This window comes from Geotrypetes seraphini, chromosome 5, assembly GCF_902459505.1.
Source record: "Geotrypetes seraphini chromosome 5, aGeoSer1.1, whole genome shotgun sequence".
NCBI lineage: Eukaryota > Metazoa > Chordata > Amphibia > Gymnophiona > Dermophiidae > Geotrypetes > Geotrypetes seraphini.
Genome location: NC_047088.1, coordinates 175400455 through 175412699, shown reverse-complemented (window position 1 = coordinate 175412699; position 12245 = coordinate 175400455). Strand labels below are relative to the sequence as shown.

Genomic DNA, 12245 nt, shown 5'->3' with positions numbered 1-12245 from the left:
CGATCTAAATTTGTACCTAAAGCAAGGCCAAAAGAAGTGTTAGTGGGATTTGAATCCTGGCTTCTCTGGTACTCAACCTCCAGCTGTTTGTAATTTTTATCCCATCTTTAAAATATCTTTGGAATGCTGATGAACCTGATGGCTTTCTCCTATTGTAAATTTGTTTTATTTGCAGCTGTAGAAAACTTCCTGCTTTGTCTTTAATGCATGTTTACAACAAAAGCTAGAAAATAATGAAATGCAAATTCATTAAAAAAACAAAACACCTTATTATTATGTGAATAAAATCATGTAAGGCCTGGTGCCTCCCTCCCCAATATCCCACCCTTCTGAACCCCAGAAGAGTGAGGAGCCTGGATCAGCAGGCCTATTTTATATATGGTAAAGAGGGTTGGTGTGATTTTTGGGATAAGGCTAGAACCCCAGGTTTGTTTTTTTAAATTTATTTGGGGGGGGGGGGACATTATCACTGAGTGACCACCAGACAACTGGGAACATTTCAATGAGCTGTAAGGAGAGAAAAAACTAAAAATGTGAACATCAGGAAGTGGTGCTAAGTATACCAGGGAGAAAAGAAAATATTTTTAACATTCATTTCACTTTTTCTTGCTCTCCCTGGAAGCAAAATATAAAATGATAAAGGACTTTGGGGTTCTCAAAAAGATCTTAACAATAGAAATAAGCTGAACCTTAAAACACTAAAAAGAACCATAACATTCCAGAAAAGCTATGGCAGTTCATCATATGAGAGAAAAGTTTCTAGAGATTTACAGTATTCTTAGCATATAAAGAGTGGAATCTTCATGTGAGAGGTTGTACATATCAGACTGTGCAATAACAATGGGCAGTTTCTAAGTTTAGCATAATTTTTACAAAAAAGGGTTTAAAACTACTTGTATTTTGCTTCCTTTTTTAATGGCAATGAAGATCTCTTGCAGAAGCGCAAACCTTGAAGAGATGAAAGAAAAGTACTGCCTAATACTCTTTATTGTCCATCTATGAGATTAATACTTACACCAAGGGATTCCATGATGTTAAGATGAATCAAACACACCATCAGCTTGACTGTTATGTCTATGGGAACTCCATCTGGCACGTGGCAAAGGACCTTCTCTACAGCTGCAAAATAAAACAAAATAAAATTAAGCAAAAGCAATCGAGTTCATCAACATTCCAAAGATACTTTAAGAAAAAATTAAAAATTACACACTAAGGGAACACTAAGGGCATCTTATGAATCTGCCGTAGTGTAAGCCACAAAACAATTGTGTCAAAACCCTTTAAATCACTATGGTCTTTGGTGCATTTACCGTGCCAGCCTGCGTTTTCAGGCTTGATAAAAGAAGTCCTAAATGCAGATTAGATTAACTTACTGACTGGGTAACATAAGAACATAAGCAATGCCTCCACTGGGTCAGACCCGAGGTCCATCGTGCCCAGTAGTCCGCTCACGTGGCGGCCCAACAGGTCCAGGACCTGTGCAGTAGCCCTCTATCTATACCCCTCTATCCCTTTTTCCAGCAGGAAATTGTCCAATCCTTTCTTGAACTCCAGTACCGTACTCTGTCCTATTATGTCCTCTGGAAGCGCATTCCAGGTGTCCACCACACGCTGGGTAAAGAAAAACTTCCTAGCATTCGTTTTGAATTTGTCTCCTTCCAACTTTTCCGAATGCCCTCTTGTTCTTTTATGTTTTGAAAGTTTGAAAAATCTGTCCCTCTCTACTCTCTCTATGCCCTTCATGATCTTGTGGGTCTCTATCATGTCTCCTCTGAGTCTCCGCTTTTCCAGGGAGAAGAGCCCCAATCTCCCCAATCTTTCAGTGTATGAAAGGTTTTCCATGCCCTTAATCATTCGTGTCGCTCTCCTCTGGACCCTCTCAAGTATTGCCATATCCTTCTTAAGGTACGGTGAACAATACTGAACACAATACTCCAGGTGCGGGCACACCATTGCCCGATACAACGGCAGGATGACTTCTCTCGTTCTGGTCGTAATACCCTTCTTAATAATACCCAACATTCTGTTTGCCTTCTTCGCGGCTGCTGCACATTGTGCTGTTGACTTCATTGTTGTGTCCACCAGTACACCCAAATCTCTTTCAAGGTTGCTTCCCTCTAATACTAATCCCCCCATTTGGTAGCTGAACATCGGGTTCTTTCTCCCTACATGCATGACCTTGCATTTCCCTACATTGAAGTCCATCTGCCATTTATTCACCCACTCCTCCAGTTTGTTTAGGTCCCTTTGTAGGTCCTCACACTCTTCCGCATTTCTAACCCTTCTACAGAGTTTAGTGTCATTCGCAAATTTGATAACTTCACACTTCGTCCCCGTTTCCAGGACATTTATAAATACATTGAACAGCAGCGGTCCGAGTACAGACCCCTGCGGAACTCCGCTCGTGACCTTCCTCCAGCCTGAGTAGTGACCCTTCACTCCAACCCTCTGCCTTCTGCCTGCCAACCAGTGTTTGACCCATCTGTGCACGTCCCCTTCCACCCCGTGGTTCCACAGCTTCCTAAGTAGCCGCTCATGGGGTACCTTGTCAAAGGTCTTTTTGAAGTCGAGGTAAATGATGTCTACGGGTTCCCCTTTGTCCAACTGACTGTTTACCCCCTCAAAGAAGTGCAGTAAGTTTGTTTGGCACGATCTTCCCTTGCAGAAGCCATGTTGGCTCGCTTTCATCATAACCAGAGAATTGGATAGAGGATGTGCGCTAGATGTGGTGTATTTAGATTTTAGCAAATAGCAAAGCCTTTGACAGTGTTCCACACAGACATCTAATAAATAAACTGAGAGCCCTCAGGATGGGTCCCAAAGTGACAGGCTGGGTCAAGAACTGGTTGAGTGGAAGGCGACAGAGGGTAGTGATCAATGGAGATCACTCTGAGAAAAGGGATGTTACTAGTGGTGTGCCTCAAGGTTCTTTCTGTTCTTGGGCCTGTTCTTTTTAACATTTTTATAAACAATTTTGCTGAAGGGTTGTCGGGTAAGATTTGCCTCTTTGCGGATGATAACAAAATCTGCAATAGAGTAGACATGCCGGATGGTGTGAATAACATGAAGAAAAGACCTGGCGAAGCTTGAAGAATGATCTGAAATTTGGCAGATAAATTTAATGTAAGGCTTTAGGTAAACAGGAGGATGGGGTAATAAAAGGAAAAACAAAAGACTATTGTAATCATGGGCTGCATCTTACTATGGCAGGAAAAAGAATCCTTGCTGAGAAATTCAAGCAATATGTTTCTAAGCATTTAAACTAGAAGGAGGGGGTGGCATATGTATGCAGGTCACTTCCAGTGGCCACCCCCAGCAAAAGACAAGATCTGACAATAGTAAAACTAGCAATGTAAACAATAATCTTAGCAATTCACTTCTTAGCAAGGCAATAGGAAGTGAGACTAAACAAAAAACTACACAAAAATGAGATTACCGCTGAAAGGTAGCTGGAACTCAATGACCACAAACACTCACAGTCTAAGCAATAAAATTAAAGACCTGCAAGCCCTGATGTTAGAGGCAGACTTAGATTTTGTTACTATCACAGTGATTCCCATGGATGGGTCACAGACATACGGGGCTATAATCTTTTTTGAAAGAACAGAGATGTTCGAAAAGGTGGAGAAGTAGCTCTCTATGTAAACAACAATATCCAAGCGACTGATATGCAGAGGTGGTCTGGGGAAAGGAGGAAGCGATATGGATCACTTTGAAAAGAGAAGATAGGAGGGTAGGAATAGAAGGATAGGGACTGGGACTTGATGGAACATCTATCTACATGTGTGTTATCTACAGACCTCTGATACAATCAGAGCAAATTGATAAAGTTCTGGTTGCAGATATCCAAAAGTTGGGAAAGAATGAGGAAGTGCTGTTGCTTGGTGATTTCAACCTGCTGGATGCGAATTGGAAAGTTCCATCTGCATAATCAGAAAGTAGTAGTGAGGTCATGGATGCCTTTCAAAGTGATCAGCTCAGACAAATGGTGATATAACTCACTAGGGAAAGAGTGAAGCTGGATCTGGTGCTCACGAATGGGGAAAGTGTCTCTAATGTCTGAGTGGGTGCCCACCTGAATGGTAGCAATCATTAAACAGTTGGTTTGACATAAATGCTAAAGTGTAATGCAACCACACAAAACTCAAAGTCTTGGATTTTAAACATGCAGACTTTAGTAAAATGGGGGAGTACCTGAAAAAAGAGCCGAGAAGGATGGGTGGACATAAGAGAAGTAGAAAAGCAGTGATCCAAGCTGAAAGGAGCAATAAAATGTCTACCGAGCTTTATGTGAGGAAAATAAAACCAAGAGAAAAAGGAAACAGATACGGTTTTCCAAACAAGTGGCAGAGAAAATAAAAGCAAAAATACAAAAGAACTCAAGAAGAGGAGTATAGAAAGGAATATTTATTTTGGTAAATGACTCAGTTATGAAGAATATTGTTGTTTGTTATAGTTTATGAAATGATATGTTTTTAAGTCTTTTCGTAGTTTGTGACATTGTTTTAATTATGCATGTAAATGAAGAGCAAATGGCTAGACAAACAAAAAATGAAATTGTGAGACTGAAAGAAACTACGAACCACTATGTGAAGCAAACATGCTAAACAAATACTTCTGTTCTGAAAAAAATCCTGGAGAAGGACCGCTATTGGCTGACAAAGTTACACATGAAAATGGAGTGGACACTGCACCGTTCACAGAAGAAAGTGTTTATGAACAACTTGGAAAATTGAAGGTGGCAAAGCCATGGGACTGGTCGGGTTCCATCCCAGGACACTGAAGGAGGTCAGAGATATTCTGGCGGATCCTCTTAAAGATTTGTTCAATAAATCCTTGGAGATGGAAGAGGTTCCATGGGATTGGAGAAGAGCAGATGTGATCCTTCTTCACAAAAGTGGTCACAGAAAAACTACAGGCTGGCAAACCTCACTTCGGTTATTGGAAAAATAATGAAAGTGTTGCTGAAGGAAAGGATAGTGAATTATCTAGAATCTAATGGGTTACAAGATCCGAGGCAACATGGTTTTACTAAAGGTAAATTGTGCAAAACAAATCTGATTGAATTCTTTGAATGGGCAACCAGAGAATTGGATCAAGTATGTGTGCTAAATGTAATTTACTTAGATTTCAGCAAAGCCTTTGGCATGGTTTCTTGTAAGAGGCTTTTGAACAAACTTGATAGGCTGAAGTTAGGACCCAAAGTGGTGAACTGGATTAGGAAACTGGTTGATGGACAAATGCCAGAGGGTGGTAGTTAATGGAATTCACTCAGGGGAAGGAGTAGTGGAGTGCCTCAAGGATCGCTGATGGGGCCGATTCTGTTCAACATGTTTGTGAGTGACATTGCCAAAGAGTTAAAAGGTAAGGTTTGCCTTTTTGCAGATGATACCAAGATTTGTGAGAGAGAACACCCCAAAGGGAGTGGAGTACATAGAAAAGGATCTGCAAAAGTTAGAATGGTCCTATGTTTGGCAACTAAAATACAATGCAAAGAAGTGCAAAGTGAGGAAGAGGGGCGCGTTGGCATAGGAGCAGGGTCGCATTGTGACATAGAAGGGAGGGAGCACAAACTTTGGATAAAGGAAGGGAGGAAGGAGGGAGCATGAACATGGGACACAGAATGGAGGGAGGGAAAGAGATGCTGAGGTTGGGGAGGGAATAGGAAGGGAGAATTGTTGGGCGTGGGTGTTGAATAAGAGGGAAAGAGATGGTGCACATGGGGAAATGAAGAAAGAGGAGAATTGCTGGGCATAGGGAGGGAGAGAGAAATATTAGACATGATTGTTGGAGAAGTATGAGGTACAGATGCATGGGGAGGAGATAAAATTGAGAAATGTTGGTGTTGGAGAGGAAACAGTGGGACAAATGAAGAATGAAAGTAAGTAAACCCTATCTTTTCTATTTAAACTATTGTACTTTATTTTGAGGACTGTTTCTTTAATATTCTTTAATGTTTTTATAGATTGTGTACTGATTATTAAACCATAAAACTTTTGTCTTGTTTGTATTTAATTTCAGTTTGCAGGACACAGCACATTTTTCAAATTTTCTAATACAATCCCTGATCTTAATATTGACATTTGCAATAGCCTTATCCACTGGAATTAATGAAAAAATATCACCAGCATAAGAGAGTAAAAGAACCAATGTCTGCACAGAACTCACAAAAATATTTAAAAAGTATAGGAGAAATAGAAGACCCCAACTTTTAGAGAAAACTCCATCCTTGATTACACAATAGATCTGATTTGTAAGAAATTCCTTGAACCATCAAATAACTAATCCATACAAAAATGAAAATCTGCTTCTATTGTTGAGTGAGTTGGTATGTAAAAAGAACAACTGCATACTAGTGTATTGTTATAAGACTGGAACAGAATAAAAAGTAAAAAATAAAAAAAAGAGATGAAAGACAGCACATTTTTAGCGTCAGCTACAATTACCCTTTAATGAAGGGTTTTTGAGAGCTCATTTTACAAATGCAGTGTGAAGGACTTTTGATCCAATAACTGTAATGGGAATATTCAGACCTTGTGGCACTAGAGGGAAACTTCTAGAATCTGATGAATCATGTTTTACTCGACATCAAACACTTATGGGCAGTATAAGAGAAATGTACAACATAAAAATTAACAGGAGATATAAGGTTCAACAGTGTATGAATTAAACAGTCTGAAATATATGGTCAAAAAACAAAACGAACAGCTTATCAGAAAAAGCCAGGACAATTACCACTTCTCATCTAGCTCTAAAGCAAAAAGCCTATCACCTATACAAGAATTAACACCTATGAAATGCAATGCACTGGATAATATAGCTACCTTTAGCCTGTTCTGAAGTGCTTGGTTCTGATGCTTCTGTTTTTTGAAGTTCAACTCCAGAAAACTGAGTAATGACCTAACAAACAAAAACAGAATATTTTTATTGATCTAGAAGAACATTATTCAAATAGCAAATGGCTTAGATAACCTTGATAGGCGGTATATAAATACCTAATAAAATAAATAAATACAGCTGTCAAATAAATAAACCTTGGTCTGGCTGGCCTAATGGCAGTGCACTGCTTTTAGAAGATCATTGGTTTGAACCCCAGTTGTTGCAGAGGCGGCACTCAAAGGCCCCACTAGAGAGAGTTGTGGTCATCAGTTAAGAATGCTGAATTTAGGGTTCATGATTGCAGAGTTCTGGATGGAATTGCTTGGAATATAATCCTCAGCCATGTAACTGAGTTACAGGGTGGGAGAAAGGTAAAATATGAATAAATTACCTGGATAATGGCAAATGAAGGCTCATGGCACCAGATCTTATCTTGGTTCTGACTGAGTATGACCATCAAAAGGAAACTAACAGATCAATAAATTTTTTTAAGTATTCCAACAAACATACAGTGGCTGGAAGGATTATGACTAACTTTGCTCTGTTGTCACAAGTTCAATACATCATAAAATGTTTACACATAAAATCATCTTTACATACTAGGCCTACACAATCATGAAGCTCATTAAGCTAAAATAAAAGGAGAGATACTCCAAGTACAATGTTCCTCTGATTTCCTAACTGCTCTCTATGACGTACCACAGAGCGATGCAAGGGCATTATAACTTTTTCATCTTTGTTTTCCTGATAATTCCTAACATTCTATATGATTTCTTAGCTGCTGCCACCGCACATTGAACTGAGGGTTTCAACGTATCTTCAACAGACACCTGGGCAGTGACTACTAATACAAAACCCAGCATCACATAGCTATAGTTCAGGTTCCTCTTTCCCAAATGCCTCACTTTGCACTTGCTCACATTAAATGTCATTGCCCATCCTTCAATCCTCAGGTACTGCAGCTGATTGTAATGAAAATTAGAAATACTGCACCTATATTTAAATGCTTAAAAGGTGGGGCCTAGGGTTGACTTGAAGTTAAAATAGGTGCTCAGCAAACCAATAACAGCTTAACTTTGAAAATAGGCCCCTAAAATCAACTCAGTTTCAATAGTTGTCTCAGCATTCATAACTACTTAAGTAAACAGGAAAGCTCAAAATGTTCTTCCAGGTCATTCAGATCATTTTATATTGTCCTGGAGCTGGAAAGTCAGATTACATTTCAAGTTTTAGCACAATGGAACCTGAGAAACAAGACTCAGAGATATCTAGTTTCTAGTTTCCATATGTCAAAAGCTGAAATCCAAGTGCAATGCACGAGATAAAATATGATAGGAACACTACATTTTGGGAAACAGTTCTCGTTGCAATAAAATGCTAGTCATCCCTCAGCAATAGTGCAGTACACAACTGATTACAGTGGTACCTCGGTTTACGAGTGCACCGGTTTGCGAGTGTTTTGCAAGACGAGCAAATCACTCAGCAAACTTTTGTCTCGTAAACCGAGCACTGCCCCGATAAACGAGCACTCAGGAATGGTGGCCCAAGGGTGAGTACTTGCCTGCGGGTGCTGCACAGCGATTCCAAAGTGGTGCTTTCCTTGCCTCGGCGTCCCCATGCGGCTGCCCTCCTGCTTCGGCGATGCCTCTGCCGTCCGTCAGCGCTGTCCCGGCTCCCATCTAAACTGGCCATCCTGAATGAGCATGTGCGCGACTTCTCTCTCCTCTCCTAAGTCAGCCGCTGCCCCGACAACGCAGGACGTCCTTGTACGTGGTGAGCGTGTTGTAAGGGGGAGCGGCAGACTTAGGAGAGGAGAGAGAAGTCGCGCGCATGCTCATTCAGGATGGCGGCCGGTTTAGATGGGAGCTGGGAGAGCGCTGACGGACGGCAGAGGCATCTCCGAAGCAGGAGGGCAGCCGCATGGGGACCCCAAGGCAAGGAAGGCACCACTTTGGAATCGTTGTGCAGCACCTGCAGGCAGGTATTCACCCCTGGGCCACCATTGCAAACTTCAGTTGTGGAACGAATCTTCTGAGTTTGCATTAAAGCCTATGGGGAACTTTGCTTTGAAAAATGAGCATTTTGGATTACGAGCATGATCCTGGAACGGATTATGCTCGTAAACCAAGGTACCACTGTAGTTCTAGATTCACTGGTAGTCATCTAAACATTTATATGTTCAAAAACAAGCATCTGGTTAGGCAAGCAGACATTCGATTCTCCTACCTCAAGCGCTTTGTCATATTGCCTGTTGGAAATATATAACTCAGCTGCAATGTTTATATCTTCCACTGCCACAAGACTCTGGTGTTTACTGAAGGCTTCTTCTATTACACTGATAGCTGAAGACACATCACTGGCTTCATAATAACTCCTAGGGAAAAAGAAAATACTCATCACAGTCTTCAATTGCTCCTACAAGAATATAGGCTGATCAACTAGAACCCCTAAATTACCAGAGAAGACATTAGTAATTCAACATTATCAATAAAAAGGGCAATAAGGGCTTTTAAAAGAGCGTGGTTGGACCTACAAAAACTTAGGGCTCCTCTTATGAAGGTGCGCTAGCATTTTTAGCACGCGCGCTAGCCGAAAAACTACCGCCTGCTCAAGAAGAGGCGGTAGCGGCTAGCACGCATTATTCCGTGCGTTAAGGCCCTAACGCACCTTTGTAAAAGGAGCTCTTAGGCTTCTTTATTTTTAAAGGCCAATTTTTTTCCTTCCATCCATTCACCTATTGTAGATAATCTGATTCACCAACTTGGAAATAACATCTGAAGATGAATTATTTAGCAATCGCACATGAACGGCCCCAGGATTAGGATGTGAAAGACAAGATAGAAGCAACAAATATAAAACAGAAATAGGAGTGCAGACCATCATATCAGCATTTTCAAATTAGATTCCTTCCCTTTCTAATACACCTTAAACTGCCTAGAGTTCAAGAAAGACTTAAACAAGGCTAGGACACTTTCTGGGCATACAAGATCCCATAGTTAATTCCCCATTCAGCTCTGCCTCCTCCCCCCAGGTCCTGCTACCAAGTTTTCTAATACTCCAAACACCTACCAAAAGATATACTAATTAAAGAAATGTTGTCTTATTCTTCAGCATATGAGACAAATTCATGCCTAAAAATCCAAATGATAACATACCACAGCTGTTGCCCTGAAAGCTGAACATCATCCAAAAAGCACAAATCCAACCTAAGATCCACCAGAAGATGAAACCAGAGTGAAATTCTTTCCAGATGTTGTAATTGATATTGTTTGACTTGAATATTTTTTTAACAAAACTGTGTTGTTTATCTGATTATATATTAAACCTATTTTGCCTTTTTTTTTGTTGCAGATATTTTGTATGCAGTATGATGCTTAGTGCAAGGATTACTTACTTTGCCATATCCCTAGCTAACTGCATGAAGCGTTCACCATCAGAAGGGGATAAAAGATTTAGGATCCGTCTGTATCCATCCATAGCCATCTTATGCTCTCCCATCTGCTCATATAGACTGGATCTCTCCCAAAGGTAACGCACATTGGTAGGATTGTACTTAAGCGCTGTGAACATAATTCAAATGGCAGACCAGAAGTTCACCAACTATAAAAACTGAACAAGCAATTAGCTTTACATGGTGCAATTGTTCAAAAGTATATCATTCCCCAGACATAGGTCAGATGGTACTTCCAGAAGGGTACATGGAGCCCTGATGAACACCAATACCGCGTTTCCCTGAAAATAAGACCTATCCCCAAAATAAGCCCTAGGATGATTTTTGGGGTAGATCCTAATATAAGCCCTACCCAAAAAGTAAGCCCTAGTTGGATCGACCCCCAAAGCCCCTCCTGAATGTCCCCAACACTCGATTTACCGGCAGCAGCGCTCCCCCCCCCCCCCCACAATATGTGCCGCATCTTTTCTCCCCTCTCACCCATCCCCTTGTGCAGCATCTTTCCATTCCTCCTTCCCATCCTGCGCAGCAGAACCCCACCGACCCTCCCACTGCGAGGCTGACATACCTCCATTCCAAATAGCAGCGGCGGCGGCAGCCTTCCCATCCCTCTGCCACATTACTGATGATGTCATCAGTGATGCTGCACGTGGGGAAATGGCTTCGTATTATCTGTACAACACCCCAAAATTAGTGAAGATCACCCACTGCAGCAGTCCTGGGATTTCTAGCCCCAAATGCTAGCTTTAGTTGGGATGCAACACCCCAAACACTGAGTGCAACAGTCTTTTAAAAGTTGTCAAAATGGTGCAAGATACACTTCAGCACAGGCTTCCATTACAGTAAACAGGCAAGTGCTTTATCTTTTTGGAGCTGTTTGGTATTGTAGTTGCCTCAGAAAAGCCCATGTATTATCTTTTCCACAAAGATCTCAAGACTTTTTTATTTCAGAAATGTTATGTCATAAGGATGATCTGTAATTTGTTTATATGTTAACCATTTAAAGCTCTATTTTAAAGGGAAGACGTGGAATACAAGAACAATGCTTAGACTAGATTAGATCTAACACAACACAATGAACTTGCTTTCAGGGTTCTGCTGCACGGTGGGGGGAGGGATATGGGAGGGAGGGATATAAAGATGCTATACAAGGGGATGGGTGAGATGATCATTGTACACACAAAAAAAAGACATCCCCTGAAAATAAGCCCTAGTATGTTTTTTGGACCCCAAATTAATGTAAGACAGTGTCTTATTTTCGGGGAAACACGGTATTTCCTGGGATGACCTAATCAAATTACACAAAACAAAAGCCTTTTGTACCATAACAAATCATATAATAGTGTTTCACTTCTCTTTGTACATTCTTTAGGAATAAACAAGAATCTGTTCCAAGTCACTTTTACTTCTAGGCAAAACAATGACATTGGTACAAGAATAAGTGAAACATAGCTGGATAATAGAACTTGTAAGAAGTGGGCTGAGAACCAGAGGAGCCTGGTTCAAATCCCGCTTCTGCTCCTTTTAATCTTGGGCATATGTAACTCTCCACTGCCTCAAGTACAAACTTGGGGGGGGGGGGCTTTCTTTTTCTTTTTACTAAAGTTTAGCATGTGCTACATGTTAAGAAGTGCTGGTATAAAATGGGCTTTTTAGCATTTAGCATGCATTAAAAAAAAAAACAATTCATCTTGAACCTGCTGACCCTACTAATTTTAGACCTATTTCTAACCTTTCTCTATTTTCTAAAGTTTTGTGAAAAATTTTCTTTGACCAGCTATTTCGCTTTGTGAACAAAACTCCAGCTCTTCGCCCTAAACAAGGACACAGAAACTAGAGAGAATATTAAATTCCTTTTCATATTCCAATTCCTCCTAATTTATATATTTTTTTTTTATAATTCTTTATTCATTTT

At 40.6% G+C, this 12245-nt stretch overlaps 1 protein-coding gene across 4 annotated transcripts in view; it reads right to left on the bottom strand.

Annotated features, from left to right (window-relative positions):
* Window positions 1-12245, bottom strand: part of GTF3C3 (general transcription factor IIIC subunit 3) — a 98622-nt gene that overhangs the window by 47719 nt on the left and 38658 nt on the right. For all 4 annotated transcript variants that reach the window (XR_004539522.1, XM_033945216.1, XM_033945215.1 and 1 more), the window contains 4 exons: window positions 10274-10439; window positions 9106-9253; window positions 6825-6900; window positions 1016-1119 (listed from right to left, as the gene is read on the bottom strand). Coding sequence is in view for 3 of the 4 variants with exons in the window: in XM_033945216.1 (XP_033801107.1) it covers window positions 1016-1119; window positions 6825-6900; window positions 9106-9253; window positions 10274-10439 (494 nt within the window). In the remaining variant the exon portion in view is untranslated. The remainder of the gene's footprint in view (window positions 1-1015; window positions 1120-6824; window positions 6901-9105; window positions 9254-10273; window positions 10440-12245) is intronic.